At 45.7% G+C, this 22818-nt stretch overlaps 2 protein-coding genes across 6 annotated transcripts in view; one reads left to right on the top strand and one right to left on the bottom strand.

Moving 5' to 3' along the window:
- LOC112907504 (tubulin alpha-3 chain) overlaps positions 1–18917 on the bottom strand; it is a 24365-nt gene extending 5448 nt beyond the window's left edge. Inside the window, exons 1-3 of one of the 3 annotated variants that reach the window (XM_072723439.1) lie at positions 18785–18866; positions 6374–6477; positions 5482–5726 (exon numbers count right to left, since the gene is read on the bottom strand). In XM_072723439.1, the coding sequence (XP_072579540.1) occupies positions 5482–5484 (3 nt within the window). In that variant the 5' untranslated portion in view covers positions 5485–5726; positions 6374–6477; positions 18785–18866. Of the gene's footprint in view, positions 1–5481; positions 5727–6373; positions 6478–18784 lie in introns of all 3 variants that reach the window. The other 2 variants (XM_072723438.1, XM_025982720.2) reach the window with 2 other exon arrangements.
- Positions 18676–22818, top strand: SLC7A4 (solute carrier family 7 member 4). Of its 3 annotated transcripts, none has more exons than XM_025982664.2 (5): positions 18676–18876; positions 19760–20791; positions 21227–21864; positions 22084–22192; positions 22294–22818. In XM_025982664.2, exons 2-5 carry the CDS (start codon positions 19810–19812, stop codon positions 22470–22472), a joined length of 1908 nt encoding a protein of 635 aa, XP_025838449.1. In that variant the 5' UTR covers positions 18676–18876; positions 19760–19809; the 3' UTR covers positions 22473–22818. The 3 variants fall into 3 exon arrangements, with proteins under 3 accessions (XP_025838449.1, XP_025838448.1, XP_072579526.1); XM_025982663.2 differs by lacking the exon at positions 18676–18876 and adding an exon at positions 18927–19036; XM_072723425.1 differs by lacking the exon at positions 18676–18876 and adding an exon at positions 18970–19059.

The following is a 22818-nucleotide window of genomic DNA, read 5'->3' as shown; positions in this document are numbered from 1 at the left end:
TCTCTCTCTCTGTCTATGTCTCTGCCCTCTCTCTGCGTCTCTCATGAAAAAATAAGTAAAATCTTTTTAAAAAATAAATATTTTGTCTACGGGCACCTGGGTGGCTCAGTTGGTTAAGCATCTGCCTTTGGCTCAGATCATGATCCCAGGGTTCTGGGATCAAGCCCCACACTGGGCTCCTTGCTTCTTCCTCTGCCTGCTGGTCCCCCTGCTTATGCTCTCTTTCCCTGTCAAATAAATAAATAAGATCTTTAAAAATAAATAAATACTTTGGATTTTATTGCATTGAGAAATTTAACCATGTAATTGGCAGTTTTCTAAAATAAAAACTTTACAGAAATACTAACCGGTCAGTAATTACAACACAACAATAGATCAAATTTGACTGAGTTAAAAAATACATAACTGTTAAACCTTGTCAAATTATATACTTTGTTTTTATTTTATGACCCTGACAGCTCAATGAAACTGAGAGAGAGAGAGAGAGAGAGAGAGAGAGAGAGAGGCGCAAAATACTTCACCATTCAAAAACTGAGGGAATGAATAATCAGCAGATCACTATTATAAGAAATGTTAAAAGAATTAACTAGAGAAGGAAAATACTAGATGGAAAATTCGAACTACACAAAGTAATAAACAACTCCAAAACTGCTAAACATGTGGGCAAACATAAAAGACTTTTTATTGTATTTTTAAAATATTGAACATTAAAGCAAAAACAATGATTTATTGTGGGGTTTATAGCTCATATAAAATTAAAATATGGGATGCCTGGGTGGCTTAAGCGGTTTAGTGCCTGCCTATGGCCCAAGACGTGATCCTGGAGTCCTGGGATTGAGTCCCACATCGGGATCTCTGTGTGGAGCCTGCTTCTCCCTCTGCCTGTGTCTCTGCCCCTCTCTCTCTCTGTGTCTCTCATGAATAAATAAATAAAATCTTTAAAAAAATTAAAATATGACCAATAGTAGCACAGAGCCCAAGGAGGAGAAATATAAGTATTTTGCTGGGACGTAGTATAATATCACTTGAAAGCAGACTGCGACAGACTGAGGATGTGCTCTATAATCCCCAAAACAACCACAAAAAAAAAAAAAAAAAGAAGAGGTACAGTCACAAAAGTAATAAAAAAAAATAACATGGAATCATAAAAATAATCCAAAAGAGGCAGGAAAAGAGAGGAAAGAGGGAACAAACAGGAGATAAACAGAAAACAAGCAGCAACGTGGTCGATTTATACCCAACACTACCAATAACCACAGTAAACATCGTTACAAATTAAGTGTAAATATCTAATTAGCAGGCAGATTGTCAGAGAAAAAGCAAGACCTAACTATAAACCAACTATAAGAAGCCCAAAGATGGATTAGAAAGTAAAGGATTGAAAACATATACCATGCTAAGCCTAAACCAAAGGCAAGCTAGAGGGGCTAGATGAACAGTACAGTTTTTATTTCATTTTATTTTCTGCTGACACTGCTTGCTATTAGCGTAGACTGACCTTAGGTCTAGAAGAAGAGAGCTGGGATGGATGGGACAGGCAAGCTGCCAGGTGTTCCTCCAAGCAAGTTTATTTATTTATTTTAAAGATTTTATTTATTTGAGAGAAAGAGAGAGAGCACAGAGGCAGAAGTAGACTCCCTGACAAGCAGAGCCTGACGTGGGGCTCCATCCCAAGAGAGCAAGATCATGACCCGAGCTGAAGGCAGACACTGAACAGGCTGAGCCATCCAGGTGTCCCTCTCTCCAAGCAAGTTAAAAGGAAATACCACCCTGGATGAGGCTGGGCAGCAGGGCTGGGAGAAGTGCTCAGGCACACAGCAGGGCAGTGACACCGCTGAGGCATACAGGGACAAGGTGGCGAGTCTGGAGCCTTCCACTCTGCCACTCATCTCCCACTTCTCCAAGAGCACCAGTGGGCTCCAACCCACTGCTGAGTATACTAGTGGGAACTTACAGTCTCTACATTCTCAGCATTCTCCCTGGTGAGGAGGCAGCCTGGGTCACACCTGGCTGACATGACAGCACATTGCTCACAGGGAGCCCAGGTGAACAAGGCACTCAGCCTGGTGGTGGACAGCAGGGATAGCAAAGCCCAGGACCAACACTGTGGCTTTCAAAGGAAAGAATTTTACTAAAGAATGAGGGTCATTTCATAATGATAAAGGGACCAATTCAACAGGAAAAGCATAATAATCCATAATGGTTATGTATTATTAGAACCATAGCTTCTTGATACAGAACTTCAAAATATACAAAGAAAAACAGAACTGGAAGGTGAACAGACAATCCACAATCAAAGACTTCGAGATTCTCTCAATAACTGATTCAACTAGATAGACATCAGTCAGGTTAGAGAAGACCTGGACAACACTATCAACAATACCGATCTAAATTACATTAGAAAATACTCCAATCCACACAGCAGGATACACATTCTCATACACACAGGAAACATTTGCCAAGTAGACCACATTCTCTGTCAACCATAAGACAAGTCTAAATAAATTCCAAATAATTCCAGTAAGAGTTTGGTCTGTAGTGGGAGGGGAGAGTGGACCCCAGAGCCCTGAGCAGCCATGCTCCTGCCACCAATCACCATTATCACACCCCTGAACAGCAAGGCCAAAACCCTCAGCTGCCTCCACCCCCAGCACTCCCGACAACAAGCCCAAATCATTTTAACTATGGGTATTATTTTCCTATCATCTAATTATGATCACATTACAGTTCAGAAATCTCAAACAATTTCAAGTTGTTTCTAATTTCCTAACCTAGCACTGTCATCTCCTAATCTTTAGGATTGAAGCTCTGAAGCCTCCAAACTCGGCTTCTGGTCTTGTTTTTATTACATGAAAGACAAGGGCCTAAATCACAGCTGATGGTCTAATTCTGAATCTAACCAAACTGCAACACTGAGCCCCCCCCCCCAAAAAAAAATTGCCTTTAGAGGCAGGGACAAATTCTCCAGAAGATACTAAACTTGGTGATGAGGCTCAGGGATGCACAAAGTAGGATTTTATTTATTTTTTGAGATTGATTTATTTATTCATGAGAGACATAGAGAGAGGCAGAGACATAGGCAGAGAGAGAAGCAGGCTCCCCACAGGGAACCCGATGTCGGGACTCAATCCGGACCCTGGGTTCTTGCCCCAAGTAAAAGGCAGATGCTCAACTGCTGAGCCACCCAGGCATCCCCAAAGTAGGATTTTAAACATAATTTCGGATGCTGGGATTCCCATTATATTCTTTTTTTTTTTAATTTTTATTTATTTATGATAGTCACAGAGAGAGAGAGAGAGAGAGAGAGGCAGAGACACAGGCAGACGGAGAAGCAGGCTCCATGCACCGGGAGCCCGATGTGGGATTCGATCCCGGGTCTCCAGGATCGCGCCCTGGGCCAAAGGCAAGCGCCAAACCACTGCGCCACCCAGGGATCCCCCATTAAATTCTTTTTAAGATTTTATTTATTTATTTGAGAGACAGAGAGCATGTACCTACACACATCCCACTGAGCGGGGAGACCGACATGGGGCTTGATCCTAGGACTCCAGGATCATGACCTGAGCCAAAGGCATACGTTTGCAACTGAGCCACCCAGATGACCCTCTACTAAATTCATCTTCAGACACAAACTCTTCTAACAAAGTACCTAGAACAGCCAATATTTTCTCAGAGAACATCAATGTTAAGTTATTTGAGGTTATATTCACAACTTGTCACCACCTCTCCCTCCCCGGAAGTTTCCTAATTGAGTTGGTTCAATTACTATGAACTTTAAAAATCAAATTTTAGGCATTTCAACTTAAGAAGATTCTATCGTAAAAAAAAAAAAAAAAAAAAAAGAAGATTCTATCGTATCAAACAACAATGGTGGAATAGCTCTCTGAAAGTATTAATCATGGTGTTTTTATTTCTTAAGATGAAGCCTTAGCTAAAAAAAAAAAAAAAAAAAAAAAAAAAAAAAGCTCCTGAAAATGATGAAATGCACAAATTATCTCCTAATCTTAAAGCTTTCTTTTACCTGTCTGATAATAGAAGATAGCTTTCCTTTATACTTAAAATAATTCACTTCTACAAGTAATTCATTTGAGCAGCTTGATTTCAGGCTGTGCAATGACTGATAAGAGAAGCCTCAAAACCAACTTTTACAAAGGGAGAATGCAGAGGTTAGTATGAATTATTATATAGTAAATTATGATATAGTTTGTATATATAGTTATACACAGACACACACATATATAAAGTTCGGAAGCTACCACAGTAATCAGGAGAGGAAACAGGATGAGCTCTCAGCCTCAGTTAAATGAAACTTGAACTGGACCACATGAACTCCTGTTGGAGGACTGTTTTGGTGGCTCTCCACCTACGGCTGTCCTTCTTGGGCACTGCTTATTTGTCTTCCAAATAAGCACATTATTTGGAAATGCACAATGACACAGGTGTTGGCTGGGTTCAACTGATGTGTAAACTATTAATGTGTTAACAACTACCTAGTAAATCTATAAATGAGGATATAAAAATGCATGAATTAAAGACAGAAGCCTATGGGCCGCCTGGGTGGCTCAGCAGTTGGGTATCTGCCTTCCGGTCAGGGTGTGATACCAGGATCCAGGACTGAGTCCCGCCGTGGGCTCCCTGCATGGAGCCAGCTTCCCTTGTCTCTCTCTGTGTGTGTGTCTCTCATGAATAAATAAATAAATCTTTAAAAAAGGGAAAGACAGAAGCCTAGCCTGCTGTGGAAAGACACGAATTCTCGTGTATTGCCAATGGAAGAGAATCTGACAAGATCTACAAAACCACAGCCATCCACTCCTGGCACCGCATGTACACCTACATTAGGTAAGAAACAAGAAACAGCACATGCACAGATTACTCATCGCAGCTCCATGTACAAAAGACTGGGAAAAAGTCCAAGCACCCAGTGACCCCGAACAGGTTGTATAATCTACAGCCACACGCTCGAATACTATGCAGCCGTAAACAATGAAGATCTTTGTACGGCGATATGGAGGGCACTGGATTTTTTTGTGCAATGCAAAAACAAAGTGCAAGAGTGTGCACTGTGTGCTATTTCTGGCGCAAGAAGGGGAATATGAGCACGTCTATTCCTGTTTGCTTGGTTTTGCTCTAAGAAAATTCTAAGTAGAAACCAACCCAAATAAATAAATAAATAAATACCCCATTTAACAGAGGAAGCAAGATTTTTCAGCATCTAGTGTTTTCTACCATTCTTATTTCAGGACGCTGTAATACTGCCTACCCGTGCCCCCTCGTGAGCCCACAAGTAGGAGACACAAGTCGGAGAACTCGAGTGCAGCACTTGGGTTGCTCCAGGAAGAAAGAGTCGGGAAGGGCCAGCGCTGCGGGTGCCACTCCCGAGTGGCACAAGCGTCCCGGAGCTGCCACGTTAGGGCCCCCCGCCCTGCGCCCCACTGCCATTTGGGCCTGCCCCCCGCCCCCGCCCGAGGCCACCCGCCATACCATGGTAGTCGCCTCCTGGTCGCACGCCGGGCTCCACTTCCTCTCTGTGCCACGCCACGCGCCCAACTGCTTGCCCGCCACGCCGCGCTCCGCATCCTGATTGGCTCGCTGCTCGAGCGAATGCTATTGGTTCCGACCGCTTTGGGGGGGCGGGTTCCAGGCAGGGACCTCAAGCGTGATTGGCCATTTTCTTGACCGGCGAGATTGCTTTTGATTGGTCGTCACTTTGGGCGGGAAGCCGCGACCTGGTGGCGGGAACGCAGTGGCTGAGTGTCGCTTGCAACGTTGGCGGGAACCCGCGGGGCTCATGCCACCGAGCAGCCGTGGAGCGGTGGCCGAAGGGCGTCCCTAATGAGGGGTGGAGGCCTTGCTGTAACAGCTTACACCTCCCCCCCGCCCCGCCCCCGTGCCCTACATGTTCATCTGTAAAATGTAGTCTTCGGACGTTTTCGTTTTGACTTGTGCAAGGGTATTGGAAGTGACAAGAACTGTTAAGGGTGAAAGGGGTTTGCAGACTTAAGCTTGAGCAGATACATTTAAGGATTATTTTGTTAGCAGCCTTTTACCGATGCCGATGTTAGTATCCTGGGCCGGTAAGAATTTTTAAGAGGAGTAGTAGGTGGCAGGGGCAGAGCGACAGGGAGGTCTGAGAGTTGCAAGACTCAGCCAGAGGCCCTTGGACTGCGGTGAAGAGGGTGACATTGAAGGCTGTGGGTGGGGTCTGCACGACCGTGGCTAGATTGAGGAATCTGGCTTTACTGGGTTGGAAACCAGCCGCAGATTCACAGACTGGCCATTTAGAGGACGCATGAGGCCTCAGGGGGAGGACCAGGGCGGGAGGCCCCACAATGCAGAAAACCAGGGAATTACTCACCCACCCCCACTCACACACCTTGGTGAAAGGACACAGATTTGCAAGGTTCCTGGAAGGGAGGCTGAGCCCTCCATTCACTACCCAATTCCTGCTGCTGGTCCATGGAAGAGTCTGTGTTTACCCTACAAAAGACAAGTGCCCCTTCTCTTAGCTCTTCTAAGTACTACCTAAGGGACACCTGAGTGGCTCAGTGGTTAAGTGTCTGCCTTTGGGGGATCCCTGGGTGGCTCAGAGGTTTAGCGCCTGCCTTTGGCCCAGGGTGTGATCCTGGAGTCCCGGGATCGAGTCCCAGGTCAGGCTCCTGGCATGGAGCCTGCTTCTCCCTCTGCCTGTGTCTCTGCCTCTCTCTCTCTCTCTGTGTCTATAATGCATAAATAAATAAATTAATTAATTTAAAAAAAAAAGAAGGCAGGACCAAAAAGGAGTTAAAAGTTGAGAATATAAATAAATAAATACAAGGTATATATAATAAATTATAAACATAAATTACATTATAATAATTTATAAATATAACCTAAATTTTTCAAAAATGCAGATGCAAAATGCAGATTTCCTGCCCTGCCTACCGCTTCTAGGTCAATGAAGGGATGAAGTAATATTCACAGTGGCAGTTCCAATGGTCTGGGTTTGAGCAACACCTCCACCATGCATTCAGTAGGAACAATTCTTCAGCTCCATACTCCCTTCTTGCTTTGGCAGAATTCAGATAGAGTGTGGTCTGGAGGTAAGAAGAACTAGTGTGTTGAGAAGCCCAAGGTGGTGTGTTGAATTAAGAATGTTAGAGGTGCCTTGCTGGCTCAGTCACTGGAACATGTGACTCTTGATCTTGGGGGGTGAGTTCCAGCCCCACTTTGGGTATGGAGACTACTTTAAAAAATAATAAATAGGGCAGCCCAGGTAGCTCAGTGGTTTAGTGCCACCTTCGGCCCAGGGTGTGATTCTGGGGACCCGGGATCGAGTCCCACGTCAGGCTCCCTGCATGGAACCTGCTTCTCCCTCTGCCTGTGTCTCTGCCTGTCTCTCTCTCTCTGTGTGTCTTATGTAGATATGACCTGATGACTAAGGTAAGGCCACGAGCCACACACACAGGGGAATGACAGGTAGCTCCCTCAATATTTAAGCTCCCCCTTTGGAAAAGTGAGACCCAAAGAGTCGTTTTTATCCAAGGGGCAGTTTCAGTATACCCACACAAAAGAAGAATCACAAGACTTATTACTCGTGTAGGGGCACAATTGAGTGGCGGCAGGGTCGGGCTGTGGGGTAAGGAAGGACAAGTCCTCTGTCTAGGGTCACAACACACCAGGAGATAGGGAGCAGGGTAGCAAGCACCTATGACTCATAAGGTGGTTGTGGTAAAGGTCACTAACTTTTCCCAGATTAAACTTTCAGTAGATATTTTTATTATATATATATATATATATGTACATGTATACATATATGTACACATAATATATTTCTAGAAAATACATATTTAAAATATATGTTTAAATATAATTATAATAAATATTATTTATACATAAATAAATGTTTTAAAGATTTATTTATTTGAGGGGGAGGAAGGGCAGAGGAAGAGAGAGAATCCTGAAGCCAGCTCCTCGCTGGGTGTGGAGTCTGACACTGGCCTGATCTCAAGAGCCTGAGATCATGACCTGAGGCCAAAATCGAGTTGGACACTTTACTGAGCCACCCAGGTGCCCTTGGTGGATATTTTTAAAAGGTGTGGGGTAGGGGTGCCTGGGTGGCTCAGTGGTTGAGTGTCTGCCTTCAGCTCAGGGGTCCTGGGATCAAGTCCCACATTGGGCTCCCTGCATGGAGCCTGCTTCTCCCTCTGCCTATGTCTCTGCCTCTCTTTCTGTGTGTCTCATGAATAAATAAAATCTTTTTTTTATTGAGGTAGAGGGGTAACTAAAGCTGGAGCTTATGAACAGAGTTATCTTGCCTAGATAGCAACTCAGAAAACAGGTTTTTTCCTCATCCCAGTCAGGCAGCTAGCTGGGGTTTCCAGGAAGTGGTGTTTGGAAAGCCATATTTGGGACTCTTCCCAGGGAAGCCTAACATAGTGGGTGCATGGAACCAGGATCAATTTTGGACAGAGGAGCTGATAGGAAATAGGGGGAGCTGGGAGGATGCACCCCCTGGTAAGGGCTGGAGTGGACAGGGACAGACATGACTTCCACTGGTGAGGAGTTTGGGGGATAATTTTGGAGAGATAATATGGGGCAACATGCTGTTGGGCTTTGAATGGAGGGTTTGGGCTACATTTGGCCCTGAGGAGAATAGCAGCCTGGGGAAAGGGAGTGTCCATCGTAGGGACAGAAAGGACAGAAGCTGCAGGAGATGGACAAAAGTGAAGGAAATGATAGCATTAAGGACTGACTTGGGAGAAATTGAAGATTTCTTTTGTCCCCATCCTCACCCCTCAAAGGACACTCAGAAATTGGGGAGGGCCTGGACTACCAAAATAAATGAGCTGATCTGAGCAATCCCATGGATACTAACAGAAGACAGAAGGACAGAGGGACATCCTGGGTCACATGAGCCATATAGACTCAGTGATTAAGAGTAATGCCTGGCCAGGTGCCTGGGTGGCTCAGTCAGCTAAGTGTCTGACTTCAGCTCAGGTCATGATCTCAGGGTCCTGGGATCGAGCTTCCAGTTGGGCTCCCTGCTCAGCATTGAGTCTACTTGAGATTCTCTCCTCCTTTTTCTCCTACTAACTCTCTTTCTCTCTCTCTCTCTCTCAATAGAATAAATAAATCTTTAAAAAAAAAAAAAAAGATAATACATTGACTTGAGTCAGGCAATGCAGAGGGACCAATTTGTGGGGAGGAATAATGGTCTCCAGAATTCTTTCTCTGTTCCTCTATTCACCAGGCTTCATCTTTCTCTGGGCACTCAGTCCTTCCTGCCCCTGGAGTTCTTTCTTAGAAAAAGTTGGGTGATTTATATTTTATTTTTACTTTTTTAAAGATTTTATTTATCCATTCATTCATGGGATACAGAGAGACAGAGACAGAGACATAGGCAGAGGGAGAAGTGGGCTCCCTGAGGGGAACCCGATGTGGGACTCGATCCCTGGACCCCGGGATCACGACCTGAGCCAAAGGCAGACACTCAACCACTAAGCCACCCCGGTGCCCCTCTTTTATTTTTATAACAACTTTAGTCAAATACTATATGTATACTTTATTCATATACTATAATACTCACCAACTTAAAATGTATAGTTCAGTGGTTTTTAGTATATTCACAGAATTGTGCAATCCTCACCACTATCTAATTTCAGAAAATTTTAATCACCCCCCAAAATGAAAGTGTGTACCTGTTAGTGTTCATTCTCTCCCTTCATCTCTTAGAAACCACTAATCTATTCTCTGTCTCTATGGTTTTGCCTATTCTGGACATTTCATATAAATTAAATTGTACAATATGTGGTCTTTTGTGACTGGCTTCTTTCACTTAGCATCATGTTTTCAAGATTCATCAGTGTTGTATCACCTCTTTATTTGTTCTAATGGGCAGATAATGTTCCATTGAATGGTTATTTCACATTCTATTTGTCCATTATCAGTTGATGGACACTTGGATTGCTTCTAGTTCTTGGCTGTTAGGAGTAATGGAACTATGAAAATTCACAAGCAAGTTTTGTATGGATACATGTTTTCATTTCTCAGGTATGTACTGAGGAACAGGGTGGCTGGATCAAACAGTAATAATGTAGTTTTTGGAGTATGTTGTTGGGGGTCCAGAGCCAATGGCCAAGAAAGAATTCTTGAGATGTATTTGATGCAAAAAAGATGATTTGATTAAAGCACAGAGACACCTGCAGGCCTATACTGGGGTTATGAGGAATGGTTGATTATGAGATGGGGGAGGTAAGGAAAATGGGAGGTGTCCAAAAGGACTTTCATTTGTTAGAGAAGACTCTCAGGATCCTGCAGTCCTGGCTATTGTCAAGCTAAGGTTGTTTTCCCCTCTAGTAAGGCATTAATATTAAGACAGTTGGGAGTTTTCAGGAGGAAAGTTAGACTCTACCTGTCTCAAGTATTTGTCAGTGGGGTGCAGGTTATAAAGAAATTTAGTTTTCTTTACATTTCCTTCTGCCTTTATTTTCTACATCATTATGGAGGGGAGGATGATGTTAAGGCTCCAGGAAATGGGGTCTATGGGTTTCTGAAATTTTGGCTATTGATAAAAATGCTTCTTTATAAATCACTAAGACATTGGTAAACTGATGGAGACTCATGTCCTGCAGGACTGTGATCTCTGTCAGTGAACCATTTGTCTTTCCCTTCCCTTAGTTTTCGGACAGCCAGAAGTGCCGGAGGAGTGTCACACATATCTCACTGGGAGTGGGGAACAGGGGTTGCGGGGTGTCAGCTTGTGCGTTGTCCTCAGCTTGCCTTCTGCTCCCTCATCAGTAACTTCATGTTTAACATTTTGAGGAGGTGGCCAGCAGTTTTCCAAAGGTGCTGCACCATGCCACATTCCCACAGCAGTGTATGAGGGTTCCAACCACTTCACATCATCAACACTTTTTATGACCTGACTTTTTGACGAGAGCCATCCTAGGGGGTGCAAATTGTGGCATCACACTTTGGATTTTATTTGCTTCTTCCTAATGACTAATGATGATAAGAATCTTTCTTTTTTTTTTTTAAGATTTTATTTATTGATTCATGAGAGAGAGAGAGAGGCAAAGACACAGGCAGAAGGAGAAGCAGGCTCCATGCAGGGAGCCCTATGTGGGACTTGATCCCAGGTCTCCAGGATCACACCCTGGGCCGAAGGCGACACTAAACCACTGAGCCACCTGGGCTGCCAGATAAAAATCTTTCCATGTAAAAAATAATAATAATAATAATCTTTCCATGTGTTTATTGGATGTTTGCATATTTTCTTTGGAGAAATGCCTCCTTACATCATTTACTCATCTATATTTATATTCTTTTTTATTGTTTGAGCAGAGTTGACACACAATGGTACATCAATTTCAGGTGTACAATTTAGTGATTTGAAAAGCTTATAAATTATACTATATTCACCACAAGTATAGCTACCATCTGTCCCCATTACTGATCCTTTACTCATTTTTGGCCCCTCCCCCACCCTTTACTCATTTTTAAGTTAGGCTATTTATCTTTTTATTGTTGAGTTGTAAGAATTCTTTATATATTCTGGATACAACCCCCTTACCAGATAAATGATTTGCAAATGTTTTCTCCCATTCTGTGAATCATGACTTTTTCACTTTTTTTAAAAAAGATTTTTTTATTTATTGGGGTGCCTGGGTGGCTAAGTGCTTGAGTGCCTTTGGCTCAGGTCATGATCCCAGGGTCCTGCTTCTTGCTCAAGTCCCACATCGAGCTCCTCCCAGGGAGCCTGCTTCTCCCTCTGCCTATGTCTCTGCCTCTCTCTCTCTCTGCAGCAATCATGAACAAATAAATAAAATCTAAAAAAAAAAAAAAAAAAAGATTATTTAGTTGAGAGAGAGAGAGCACAAGAGGGAGGAGCAGTGGAAGAAGAACCAGTCTCCACTGAGCGGGGAGCCTGATGAAGGCTGATTCCAGGACCCCGAGATCATGACCTGAGCCAAAGATAGACGCTTAATCAACTGAGCCTCCCAGGTGCCCCGCCTTTTCATTTTCTTGATGGTGTCCTTTTAAGCACAGAAGTTTTAAATTTTAATGAGGTCCAGTTTATCTGTATTTTTCTTAGGTTGTTTGAACTTTTTGTGTCATATTTAAAAAACCATTGCTTAACCCATGGTCATTAAGATTTACTCTTACGTTTTCTTCTAAGAGTTTGTTGTGAATTTATCTAAATTAGTCCGTAATGTTGCTGCCTCAGCAACTATTTTGTGTGGCTAAGTAGCCTGCAGGGGCCTTAAACTGATCCTGGCCCCTCACAAGAGTATATGCCCTAGATAACAGCCCACAGAGTCACAAGTAAATGTAAGTTCCTGATAAGACTCTGCTAATAGTCCTTGTTATAAGCATTCTCCCGGCCCCTCCCAGGGCCTTCCCCTTGTGCAGTCTTGAGATAAGACCTATGCAAAGTTTGTCAAAACTCTCTCTTTTGAGTTTGAATTGACAAATCGAGACTTAGCCTGGGAATCTCAGAGCATTCCAACTATAGACCTTAATAAAGGCATGCACCCCATGTTCCATGGAACTCTCTGCTTGTACCCTGCCTTAACCTCCTGGTGTGGCCCTTCAAGGTATGCTATGTACTCCTTCTAGGACCTGTGAGTAATCTCTATTTCAATTTTTAAAATGGTCTTCTGTTGAACCTAGACTCATCATCCACTGTCTTCGGGGCTCTACTTAACAAATGTGAATGGGCGCCTCTATGGCACAGCTGGTTAAGTGTCCTGCTCTTGGTTTCAATTCAGGTCAAGATCTCAGGGTCCTGAAATCTAGCCCCTTGCCCTCAGCGCAGTCCACCTAAGTTTCTTTCTCCCTTTTCCCCTGCACCTTCCCCCACCCCCTGCTTGGATATTCTCGCTCTCCCTTTCTCCCTCCTTCTCAAATAAACAAATAAATCTTTTTTTAAAATGTAGTTCAACAAAATCACAATAGAGTTTTATAATTTCAGCTCTTAAATTTAGGTCTTCAATTCATTTTGAGTTAATTTTTGTGAGTGGTGTAAAGTAAGAATCCAACTTCATTCATTTGCATGTGGATACCCAATTGTGCCAGCATAGTTTGTTGAAAAGACTATTCCTGGGATGCCTGGGTGGCTCAGCGGTTGAGCGTCTGCCTTTGGCTCAGGACGTGATCCTGGAATCCTGGGATTGAGTCCCACATCCAGCTCCCTGCATAGGGCCTGCTTCTCTTTCTGTCTATGTCTCTGCCTTTCTCTGTGTCTCTCATGAATAAATAAATAAAATCTTTTTAAAAAATGAAAAGACTATTCTTTTCCCACATTGATTTCGCTTGCAACCATTGCCAAAAGTCAATTAACCACCAAAAGAATAAGAAGACAAGCCACAGACTAGGAGAAAATATTTGCAAAACATATATATGATTAAAGGATATTATCCAAAATATAAAAAGAACTCCTAAAACTCTACAATAAGAAAACCAACAACCTGATTAAAATGGGAAAAAGACCTGAACAGACACCTGACAAAAAAGATATACAGATGACAAATAAGCATATGAATATATGTTCAACATCCTATGTCATTAGGGAATTGCAAATTAAAATAAAGAGATACTACTACATACCTATTAAGATGGTAAAAATCCAAAATGTTGACATTACCAAATGTTGCTGAGGATACTGAGCAATAGGAACTCTCGTTCATTGGTGGTGAGAATGCAAAATGGTATATTTTGGCAGTCTCTTAAAAGACTAAACATAGGGGCATCGGGGCGGCTCAATGGTTTAGCATCTGCCTTGACCATTAAGTTCCACATTAGACTCCTTGTAGGGAGCCTGCTTCTCCCTCTGCCCATGTCTCTGCCTCTCTCTGTGTGTCTCTCATGAATAAATAAATAAAATCAAAGAAAAAAAAGACTAAACATATTCTTATCATATGATTCAAGAATCACACTCCCTGGTACAGGTATACCTGTACCTGTTCTATTGTATTTCACTGTATTGAGTTTTTTATAAATTGTATAAATTGCATTGAGCATCACTACCCTTCATTGAGTAAGTCTATCAGTGCCATTTTCCCAACATTTGCTCACTTTGTGTCTCTTGTCACATTTTGTCAATTCTCATATTTCACTTTGTTGTTATTATTATACCTTTATGATGATCTGTGATAGTGACCTTTTTTAAAGAGATTTTATTTATTTATTCATGAGAGACACAGAGAGAGAGGCAAAGACACAGGCAGAGGGAGAAGCAGGCTGCCTGTGAGGCATCTGATATGAGACTTGATCCCAGGACCCTGGGATCATGACTGAGCCAAAGGCAGATGCTCAACCATTGAGCCATCCAGGTGCCCCTGATCAGTGATCTTTGATGGTACTATTGTAATGGTTATGGAGTGCCACAAACCATGCCCATATGAGATGGCAAACTTAATCAGTAAATGTTGTGTGTGTTCTTACTGCTCTACCAACTGATGTTTCCTCATCTCTCTCCCTCTTCTCATGCCTCCCTATTCCTTAAGACATGACAATATTGAAATTAGGCCAATTAATAACTTTGCAATGGTCTCTAAGTGTTCAAGTGAAAGGAAAAGTCACATATCTCTTCCTTTAAATCAAAAGGAAGAAATGAGTAAGCTTAGTAAGCAAGGCATGTCCAAGGCCAAGATAGGCCAAAACCTAGGTCTCTTGTACCATACAGTTAGCCAAGCTGAGAATGCAAAAGAAAAGTTCTTGGAGGAAGATGAAAGTACTGTACTATACCGGGGGCACTTGGGTGGCTCAGTCAGTTAAGCTTCTGCCTTTGGATCAGGTCGTGATTCCAGGGTCCTGAGATCAAGCCCTCCTTGGGCTCCCCACTCAGCAGGGAATCTGCTTACCCCTCTCCCTCTGACCTTCTCCCTGTTCATTGCTTTTTCTCTCTGTGTGCCCATCTCAAATAAATAAAATCTAAAAAATAAAAATAAAAAAAAAAATATAATAAGGCTATAACTACCATAGATAATGATATAGTGATTCCATTGATGGACCTAGGTGGAGTAGAAAACCTTGTGGAAAAGATCCACCACCCTAGATATCATTAAAGCCATTTCTGATTCATGGGAAGAGGTCAAAATATCAACACTAAAATATATATGTATATATATATATATATATATATATATACACACATATATACATATATATATAAATATATATATATACACATATATACATATATATATATATATATATCAACACTAACAGTAGTTTAAAAGAAGTACGTTCCAGCCTTCACACACAACTTTGAGTTCAAGATTTCAGTGGAGAAAGTAACTGTAGATGTAGTAGAAATAGCAACAGAACTAGAATTAGAAGGGGAGCCTGAAGATGTGACTAAACTGCAGCAATTTCATGATAAAACTTGAATGGATGAGGAGTTGCTACTTACAGACAAGCAAAGAAAATGGTTTCTTGAGATGGAATCTACTCCTGGTGAAGATGCTATGAAAACTGTCGAAATGACAGGGTGTCTGGATAGCTCAGTTGGTTGGGGGGCTGAGTCTTGATTTGAGCTGGGGTCATGATCTTGGGGTCATGGAATTGAGTCCCATGTTGGGCTCTGAGCTCAGTGTTTGTCCCTATCCCTCTGGTCCCTCTCTTATTCTCTCTCTCTCTCTCTCAAATAAATAAATAAAATCTTTAAAAAAAAGAAAATTGTTGAAATGGCAACAAAAGATCTAGAATATATCATAAACTTAGTTTATAAAACAGTGGCAGGGTTCGAGCAGATTGACTCCAATTTTGAAAAGAGTTCTAGTTGGGGTAAAATGCTATCAAACAGTAGTGCACATTACAGAGAAATTGTTTGTGGAAGGAAGAGTCCATCAGTGCGTCAAACTTAATGTCATCTTATTTTAAGAAATTGTCACAGTCATCCCAATCTTCAGCAACCACCACCCTAGTCAGTCTAGCCATCAACATCAAGGCAAGACCCTCTCCTCCAGCCAGAAGAATGACTCACTAGAAGTTCATATGATATTTAACATATTTTAGCAATAAAGCACTTTTTCTTTTTTAAATTTTTAAAAGGATTTTATTTATTTGGCAGAGAGAGAGAAAGAGAGAACAAGCACAAGCAGGGTGAGTAGCAGAGGCAGAGGAAGAAAGACTCCCCACTGAGCCGGGAGCCCAATGTGGGGCTCAACCCCAGGATCCTGGGGTCATGACCTGAGTCAAAGGCAGGCACTTAATTAACTGAGCCACCAAGCTACCCCTAGTAGTTTTTAATTAAAGTATGTACATTGTTTTTCTTTTTTTTTTTTTTAAGATTTTTTTTTTTTATTATTCATGAGAGACACAGAAAGACAGAGGGGCAGAGACACAGCCAGAGGGAGAAGCAAGCTCCATGCCGGGAGCCCGATGTGGGACTTGATCCGGGGACCCCAGGATCACACCCTGGGCCAAAGGCAGGCACTAAACCACGGAGCCACCCAGGATCCCCTGTACATTGTTTTTCATAATGTTGCTGCACACTTAATAAATCATAGTGTAGTGTAAACATAACTTTTTTTTAAACATAACTTTTAAATGCACTGGGAAACCAAAAATCTCATTTGACTTGCTTTATTGTGCTATTCTCTTTATTCAGTGAAATCGAACCTGCGGTATCTCCAAGATATTCCTGTATTCACCCAAATGAGTTTCCAAGTTATGTCCACATCAGCACTTGGTCATGGATGTTTAAAGTAGCTTTATTCCTAATTGCCCAAACTGGGAAACAACCAAGGCGTCCTACAGTACATGCATGGATAAATAAACTATGGTACATCGAGACAATGTAATATTATTCAGCACTGAAAAGAAATGAGCTATCAAGCCATGAAAAGACATGGGGGAATCTTAAATGCATATTACTAAATGAAAAAAAATCTAAAAAAGCTGCATACTGTATAATTCCAACTACATGACATCCTGGAAAAGGCAAAATATGGAGACAGAAACAATAAGTGGCAGCCAGGGGTTAGGATGGAGCAAAGGAGAAATTGGCAAAACACAGAGGATTTTTAGGACGGTGGAATAATTCTGTATGATACAATAATGGTGGATATACAAATACATTGGTCAAAACCTGTGGGACATCAAGAGGGAACTCTAATGTAGACCAATGGGCCATGAGTGATAATGATGTATCAACGAAGGCTCCCCAATTATAACACATGTAGCATCACTCTATAGGGGGTATAGATTGTTGGAAGGGGTGGGCTGTGCATGTGTGGGGGTAGCAGATGTGTGGGAACTCCAGCAATTTTGCTGTGAACCTAAAACTGCTCTAAAAAATAAAGCCTATTTTTAAAAAATCATTTTGCCATAGATTTAAATTTGACAGAAATTTGTAAAATTTAACTAGTTGTCTTTCTGGATTTTCAGTTCTTTTCCATTGATTCACATGTCTATTTTTTCTGTAATACACTGTATTGAATACTGTAGCTTTGTAGTCAGTTTAGAAATCGAGAAGTGTTAGTACTCTGACTTTGTTCTTTTCTTTTTTTAAGATTTTTAAAATATTTAAAGTAATCTCTCCACCCAATGTGGGGCTCCAGTTCACAACCCCAATATCAAGAATCACATGCTCCACGCCTGAGCCAGCCAGACGCCCCTCCAACGTTTTTTCTATTTCAAATTTGTTTTGGCTATTCTGACTCCCTTGCATTTCCATATGATTTTAGTATTAGCTTGATAATTTCTGCAAAATAAGCAGTTGGGCTTTTATAATTTTTTTTTAATTTTTTTTTAAATTTTTATTTATTTATGATAGTCACAGAGAGAGAGAGAGGCAGAGACACAGGCAGAGGGAGAAGCAGGCTCCATGCACCGGGAGCCCCACGTGGGATTCGATCCCGGGTCTCCAGGATCGCGCCCTGGGCCAAAGGCAAGCGCCAAACCACTGCGCCACCCAGGGATCCCAGCAGTTGGGCTTTTGATAGGTATTACATTGCATCTGCAGACAGATTTGGGGAGTAATGTCATCTTAACAATATCATCTTCCAGTCTTTGAACATGGGCTGCCTTTCCACTTATCTAGGTCTTCTGTAACTTCTTTCAATGATGTTTGGTAGTTCTCAGTGTGCAAGTTTTACATTTCTTTGGCTGAATTCATTCTAAACATCCCTTTTTCCAGCTTTATTGAGATATAATTGACTTATATCAATTAAATTATTCTAAATATCTTTACAAATATACTTATTCTGGGACACCTGGGTAGCTCAATGGTTGAGCATCTGCCTTCAGCTCAGGGCATGATCCCGGGTCTAGGGATCCCTACAAGGAGCCGGTTTCTCCCTCTGTCTATGTCTCTGCCTCTCCGTGTCTCTCATGAATAAATATATATAATCTTTATAAAATATATATGTACTTATTCTTTCTGAGACTACATAACAAAGTTTTTTTCTTAATTTCACTCTGGAGAGTCCATTGCTAGTGTATAGGAATACAATTGATTTGGGGATTTTTTTTCCAGCTTTATTGAGATATAATTAACACAATTGTAAGATATTTAAAGCATACATCACAATGATTTGATTTACTTAAACCCAGTGAAAAAAATTCTTCCTATCTAGTTCATTAACACATCCATTGCATCGCATATTTACTTTTTTGGGGTGAGAACACTTAAGTCTACTCTTAGAAAACAGCTGAATGGAGTACATATGCTGGGGTGAAGAATCAAAGAGGGTTATTGCAGCAGTGGCAAGCTGGTGGGTTCCAGATCCCTCCAGACCTGGTCCTTAACCTTGCCTGCCTCCCAAGGCCACTCCAGTGATCTGGATTAGTCGCTTACCTGGTGTCCTGGGCCTCCTCATCTGTGAATCAGACACAGGAATAGTGTCACACTTCTCCAGATTCGGGGAGCTCAGGTCTCTGTCGGGTGAGGTAAGAGTTTGGTGGGCTATCTGGGTACTGGTGTGACAGCGAGGTGGGTGGGGCCTCGCTGGATCTGGCGCAGGAGGAGTGGGGGCGGGCTCTGGGTGCAGGCGGCGCCACCCAGGCAGGGCCGGCACAGCGCGCAGAGCAGCGGCAGCAGGGACAGCAGGTGAGTCTCAGCGACTCCTGCAGGTATGTAGTCTGGCCTGAGAGGAGGCAAAGGCTTGGATACCCGAGTGGAACTGGCTCTGGCTCTGGCTCTGGCGGCGGTGGCGGCGGTGGCGGTGGCGGAGGTGGCCTGTCGGGGCGGGGGCAGGGCACCGAGCTTTGGCTTCGGGGCGCCGGGCCAGGAGTGCCCCGCCTCCTGGCCGGGTGCGCAGATACCCAGGCCCCGACGGGCGGGGCTGTGTGTGTGCGCGCGCGTGCGTGCGCGTGTGCCCCTGTGTGTGTGTGTGGGGGGGGGTGCTGGTGGTGCGTGCCACTGTCAGAGGCCAGGTGGCTGCCTGGTTCACGCCCAGGGCAGCAGAGCCCCTCCTGTTCCGGGTCCTGGAGGCCTGGAGGCCTGGCTCAGCTCCTGAGAAGTCCGGGGTTTCCACCTTGCTCTGGGGTGCCAGACCAAGGAGCAGTTTCCCAACCCCACTTCCTGGAGCTGCACCCTTTCCATGCTCAGGCCTCCCCACCCAAATGCGCCCAGGTGGGACTGCACAAGGTTCCCTCACCTGGCCGGAGGCAGGCAGGACCTCCATGCTTCCCTGTGACCTCCTGCCCACTCCTGACCCATCCCAGCCCTCAGGCGACCTAGCTGCGCAGGCACTTGGGTCCCCAGGGGAAGGGACAGCGCGGACTGAAGCCTGCTCGGTACCTGGTTGGGCAATCTGTCATTCCCCCCCAGCCCCTGCTAGGTGCCCGCAGCTGCCTTGGTGCTCCTCTCCGCCGCCCACCATGGCCAGGGGGCTGCCCAGCACTGCCAGCCTGGCACGCTTCTGCCAGAAGCTGAACCGGCTGAAGCCACTGGAGGAGTCTGCCATGGAGACGCCCCTGCAGCGCTGCCTGTCCACCCTGGACCTGACCCTGTTGGGCCTGGGTGGCATGGTGGGCTCGGGCCTCTATGTGCTCACAGGCACCGTGGCGAAGGAGACGGCCGGCCCCGCGGTGCTCTTGTCCTTCGCTCTGGCCGCCGTGGCCTCCCTGCTGTCAGGCCTGTGCTACGCGGAGTTCGGGGCACGCTTACCCCGCACGGGCTCGGCCTACCTGTTCACCTACGTGTCCATGGGCGAGCTGTGGGCCTTCCTCATCGGCTGGAATGTGCTGCTCGAGTACCTCATCGGGGGAGCAGCCGTGGCCCGCGCCTGGAGCGGCTACCTGGACTCCATGTTCAGCCACCGCATCCACAACTTCACCCAGGCCCACATCGGGACCTGGCAGGTACCCCTGCTGGCCCACTACCCCGACTTCCTGGCTGCTGCCATCGTGCTTTTGGCCTCCGCCTTCATCTCCTGCGGGGCCCGGGTCTCCTCCTGGCTCAACCACACCTTCACCGTCGTCAGCCTGCTCCTCGTCCTCTTTATCATCATCCTGGGCTTCGCCCTGGCCCGCCCGCAGAACTGGAGTGCTGAGGAGGGTGGCTTTGCGCCTTTTGGCTTCTCGGGCATCATGGCTGGCACCGCCACCTGCTTCTACGCCTTTGTGGGCTTCGATGTCATCGCCGCCTCCAGCGAGGAGGCCAGGAACCCAAAGCGAGCCGTGCCGATAGCCATCTCCATCTCGCTTGGCCTGGCAGCCGGCGCCTACATCCTCGTCTCCACCGTGCTCACCCTCATGGTGCCGTGGCACAGCCTGAACCCCAACTCCGCGCTCGCTGACGCCTTCTACAGGCGGGGCTACAGCTGGGCGGGCTTCATCGTGGCGGCCGGCTCCATCTGCAGTAAGGGCCCCGATCAGGCAAGGGGGGCGTGAGCAGGGCCGGGGCTGCCCTAGGCTTCTCCGTCTGGGTCTTTTTCCAGTTGCATAACGGGCCCAGGAAGGTGCTAATCATGAGACTCTCTTGCCTTGTTGGAAGGGCCCTGTTCACTGCCCCCTCCCAATTGTACATAAAATGTCAGTTCTGAGCAAGTCCTTTCCTGGGAGAAGGACCCACTGCTCATCAGATTCTCTGATGGGCCTGTCACCTAAACCAGGGTGTCCCATTCTTGGGGGGTGAGGTAACAATCCAACACCCCACATGCACTCAGGCTCATTCTGATAACCCAGACAAACTCCTGTTGGTGTTCCCCAGGGTTGGCGGCATGCCCTGGCTCCCAGCAGAGGCCCCCAGTGGGCCTGTCCACCATGCTGACCAGTTCTCCACTCTCTGCCACAGCCATGAACACTGTCCTGCTCAGCAGCCTCTTCTCCCTGCCACGCATCGTCTACGCCATGGCCGTCGATGGGCTCTTCTTCCAGGTGTTTGCCCGAGTGCACCCCCGGACACAGGTGCCCTTGGCGGGCATCACTGTGTTCGGGAGCCTCATGTCTTTACTGGCACTGCTGCTGGACCTCGAGGCACTGGTTCAGTTCCTGTCCATCGGCACACTGCTGGCCTACACTTTCGTGGCCACCAGCATTCTTGTGCTACGCTTCCAGAAGTCCCCTCCATCCAGTTCCCCAAGCCCAGCCAGCCCTAGCCCCAGGGTCAAAGAGTACCACTCTTTCTCAGACCACACCCAGCTGGTGGGCACTAATCAGGCCTCAGCCACTGAGCCTGGGCAGCTGCGGCCAGCCCTGAGGCCCTACCTGGGCTTCCTAGGTAGGTGCAGCCCTGGAGCTGCTGTGGCTTGGGCACTCAGCATCCTGGTGGCCTCGGCCATCACCCTGGCTTGTGTACTGGTCTTCGGGGATTCAGTCCTGCACCTCCCAAACTGGGGCTACATCCTGCTCCTGCTGCTCAGCTCTGTCACATTTCTGCTCAGCCTCTTCGTCCTGGGGGTCCACGAGCAACAGCGGAAAGATACATTCCAGGTACCTCCCCCAACCAATGCCCGCTGCCTGTCATCCAGTTAGCTCCCTTTGCCCCTTCCTCCTCTGCTGTGGCAGGATGAACCAGGGCTCACAGGGTTGGGGAGGCCCACGCACCCATCCCCCTCTCTTTCTGCATGGCAAAGTGGATGCTTGACAAACCAGGCCCTGCGCAGCAGACCTTCCCTGCAGCCCAGCCCCGCCCTGTTCTTGCCTTGTCAGATCCCCATGGTGCCCCTGACTCCAGCCCTGAGCATCCTCCTCAACATCTGCCTCATGCTGAAGCTAAGCTACTTGACTTGGGTGCGTGTCTCCATCTGGCTGCTGATCGGTGAGTGGGGGATCAGGCTTGGGGCCCTCGGTGGACCGCAGGAAGGCAAGGAGGGTGAGCAAGGCTGGGACCTGCCCCTCAGTCTCCCACAACTCCTGCAGGACTCGCCGTGTATTTCTGCTATGGCATCTGGCACAGCAAACAGAACCGGCAGGAGCCACCAGAGCTGACCACCTCACACTACGTGGTGTTCCCCAGCACCAACCTGGAGGAGTCTGTACAGACGGTGCAGCCCCCCGCCCAGGAGTCCAGCCCCACAGAGCAGCCCACCAGTCCATGAATTGAGCTGGAGACCTGTCCACACTTGCTCTGCCCACCCCACCTCCTTGGGGGCCCAGAGGGGCTGGGAGACCCTTCTATCTGAGCCAGCTCAGGTTTGCCGGCCTGCCCATGCTGAGAGGGGTCCTCAAGACCTTAGGGCCTTAGCCCAAGTGCCTGGTTTTGGGTTTTGGGGAGTGGGCCCTGGCCAGTACTGGTAGGGTGAGTATTTTGCCCAGCATTTTCCTGTTCATGAACAACTACAGCTATTTGGGCAGATGGGGTGGGCTGAGGTGGGTTGGGGTGGGCCAGGAACAGGCCCATAGCCCCAGATATCCATAATAATAACCTCTTGGCCAGCCACATGA

The sequence above is a fragment of the Vulpes vulpes genome, chromosome 10 (assembly GCF_048418805.1).
Source record: "Vulpes vulpes isolate BD-2025 chromosome 10, VulVul3, whole genome shotgun sequence".
Taxonomy (NCBI): Eukaryota; Metazoa; Chordata; class Mammalia; order Carnivora; family Canidae; genus Vulpes; species Vulpes vulpes.
This window is presented reverse-complemented; position numbering and strand designations above follow the sequence as displayed.

What these genes read in the sequence shown, in the direction of transcription:
- SLC7A4 (XM_025982664.2), top strand. Translation starts at nt 19,810, where the DNA reads ATGGCCAGGGGGCTGCCCAGCACTGCCAGCCTGGCACGCTTCTGCCAG. An exon ending in GGCGGCCGGCTCCATCTGCA is followed by an intron (nt 20,792 to 21,226) that starts GTAAGGGCCCCG and finishes TCTCTGCCACAG; the next exon opens with CCATGAACACTGTCCTGCTC. An exon ending in AGCGGAAAGATACATTCCAG is followed by an intron (nt 21,865 to 22,083) that starts GTACCTCCCCCA and finishes TTGCCTTGTCAG; the next exon opens with ATCCCCATGGTGCCCCTGAC.